At 37.5% G+C, this 2,876-nt stretch overlaps 1 protein-coding gene across 1 annotated transcript; it reads right to left on the bottom strand.

The window, feature by feature from the left end:
- Nucleotides 1–927: 927 nt before the first annotated feature.
- Nucleotides 928–1,941, bottom strand: LOC114756718 (acanthoscurrin-2-like). The gene is made up of 2 exons (XM_028945653.1): nucleotides 1,833–1,941; nucleotides 928–1,478 (listed from the first exon to the last, which is right to left on the bottom strand). Exons 1-2 carry the CDS (start codon nucleotides 1,939–1,941, stop codon nucleotides 928–930), a joined length of 660 nt encoding a protein of 219 aa, XP_028801486.1.
- Nucleotides 1,942–2,876: the final 935 nt, after the last annotated feature.

Raw genomic sequence — 2,876 nt, 5'->3', positions numbered from 1 at the left:
TCAGCGGCAATATAATTCATTGCTGCTGAAAGTTTATACTTCGATAAATATAATAGGAATTGTTGTTAAAAGTCTCACTTTTAAAAATTGATTTTCAGTGACAACTATGATTTCAGCCGCATTTTGTGTTGTTGCACTGAAAGTTATTTTTTTATACTGTTAGAAAGAAAATGCTTCTGTATTTATTTTTTAGATTACATTTTTTACCCGACCCAAAAGGTGCGATCAGTGACAATTTTTAGATCAATTTTCTGAATATTTAAAGTTATTTTTTTAACTGATCAAGAAAGTTCGACTTTTCATATCATTTGTTTTTTCTGAAAACAAAAAACGACCAAGAACGCCCAAAAGAACCGATGTAAAAGTTCTTTATTTCTCCAATAGTGCTTGTGTCTTTTTAGTGTTTTGTCTTAGCTTGTTTAAAACCATATTTTGACCCACCAATGTATTTTTGAAATTGGACTGTGACCGCAAAACTAATTTCCTCATTAGTTTCAATATCCAAAAATGATTTGTTAGTTAAATCAGTTTCAATTTTAATTTCTGTCAGTCTAGTGATTAACATCGTTATTAATTACCATTATAAATTTTGAAACATTATTGCATTTAGTCAATATACAAAGCATAAATAGAATTTATAATTCACAGTCATTATCCCTACTTTTTTGCAAAGAAAATTTAACTGTAAGCTATTTTTTTCCACTATTCATGCAACTCTCTTAATTTTGGCATTGGCACAAAGAAGACATATTTTTGAGCCACATGAATACATATCATTGATCCTACATAATAATTCAACTTAATTGTAGCCAATGTGATGACATGGAAGTTTGGTTACGTATAGCCCATGTTTTATTTCATAGATTTGAGCTATCATACGAACATTATTTATAGAATGGATGATTGGATTCTTCCTATAATATATATTCAGTTTCTGCTCTTTGGTTTGATAGTTTCAACTGCACCACCGGCAACGCCTGCGTTATCAGCATCTCTGACATCCACTTTGTCTGCCATACCTCCACCCCGACCACCACCATTTCCTCCGCCTCCTCCCGAACCACCGTGTCCTCCACCTCCATGGCCACCAGGTCCGCCACCTCCTCCCCAACCACCTCCTCCGTGGCCACCAGGCCCTCCACCTCCTCCCCAGCCTCCTCCTCCGTGCCCGCCAGGACCTCCACCTCCTCCCCAACCACCGTGTCCTCCTCCTCCATGGCCACCTCCTCCCCAGCCACTGAGTTTGCCTCCTCCCCCATCGCCAGAATCTCCTCTTCTACCGCCACCAGGTCCTCCTCCTCCCCCAGGTCCACCTCCTCCACCACTGCCAGGTCCTCCTCCTCCAGGTCTGCCTCCTCCACCGGTGCCAGGTCCGCCTCCTCCACCTCCTCCAAGTCCACCGCCACCTGCGGGTCCACTTCCTCCCCTGCTACCAAGTCCTCCTCCTCCCCAGCCGGCAATTGTCCTCGAGTTTTTTGCTGCAACAAAAAGCAACAACTGTGTATAAATTTGCAGAATTTTGGAATATTGAGAAGCTCTGGAGTTCCATCGAGAATTTCGTACAGTCTGAGACACAATAAACTCGTGTTGAGAATCTTAAATATAATTGTCAAAATCGTGAAGACCAAAAAAGTTGCCTGCATCTAAATCTTTTTCCCCACTTGCTGGTTAAAAATCTATCCCTAATTAAAGAGGATTTAGGGACAAAATCATTCATTAGGAGTTGGAGGTAAAACCGAGTAGTTCAAAGCAATCCCATGATTTAACATTAAAAAGAAAGCTTCATTCGTAATCATATTAATCGTATTGCTTATGATAATAATATATATTACCTCTTGATTCTCCATTGAAAGGCTGATGATGATCGGTTGATGCAACAGAGATGAGTAACATCCCAAGCAAGAGGCACAGCATCATCATAAGGGTCTTCATAATAGCCATCTTTTTTTGTTTCAAAGGTTATTACGAGTTTACTTGTAAAGGTTATCTCAACTTGTATTTATAGTGGTCATTTGGAGAACACATGTCAATGAATATGCAAGGTGAGTTTCCAAGTACCATTAAAATGGCTTTAATTTAATGCCTCGCCGAAGTACAATTAATGTGGAAACCTATATGTGGATCCTAATCAACACTGGTTGACACATAGAAGGGTTGAAACAATGACGAGTGTGTGAATTGAGGTAAGCAAAGTTTGTGAGATTATGGCAACTGGCAAGTGACTTTTATATATCCATTATTGGTCAGTATGGAAAGTTGAAGGCTTCGATTTCAAATATTATAATTAGATAACTAATTTCAGAAAATTATGAATTAAGTTATTTATTTATATAAAAATGTAGTAACTTTTCTAAAATATCCTTGTCTAAAAACTATCCTATTGATCGTACCCATTAGTCTGTGCAGTTCATAGAATTAGTCTCGCAAAAAAATAACAAATGTGTGAGACAAAACAAATTGGTATTTTACTTTTTGAACCAAAATTTATTCTTCAGCTAATTATTTCATTTAATATTGAAGTGGTAAACTAATGCATGCATCGCCTTGATATCAACTCTTTAAGTCTTGTTCTTGACTCGGTGCAATAATTGTCCATGTTACGCAGCGCGGACGCAATAAAGTGATAACATCTCTTTGTGTAGGTCCCATTCATAATTTTTCGTTTTTTTAGTTTCACCCTAACCTCAAATGGATTAAATTGCTATGAGTTATAACGTATATTGTGAAAACTATCCCACAGGACAAAATTGCTAAAACGAAAGAGCTCAAAAGTAGGATCGTTAGGGAAGGCACTATTGGAGTGAAGGTTACAACTACTGAATTATACTGTCTCCTTAGTTTCAATTTTGTTTCTTCTTATTTTTAATGCTTTTGTG

This window comes from Neltuma alba, unplaced genomic scaffold (genome assembly GCF_004799145.2).
Source record: "Neltuma alba isolate B1F8T4 unplaced genomic scaffold, ASM479914v2 tig00010460_pilon, whole genome shotgun sequence".
NCBI classification, from domain to species: Eukaryota; Viridiplantae; Streptophyta; class Magnoliopsida; order Fabales; family Fabaceae; genus Neltuma; species Neltuma alba.
This window is presented reverse-complemented; position numbering and strand designations above follow the sequence as displayed.

Excerpts from the sequence above, each read along its gene's own strand:
- LOC114756718 (XM_028945653.1), bottom strand. The coding sequence starts at position 1,941 with ATGGCTATTATGAAGACCCTTATGATGATGCTGTGCCTCTTGCTTGGG. Across the intron at positions 1,479-1,832 it reads TTTCAATGGAGAATCAAGAG|CAAAAAACTCGAGGACAATT; the intron begins GTAATATATATT and ends TTTTTGTTGCAG.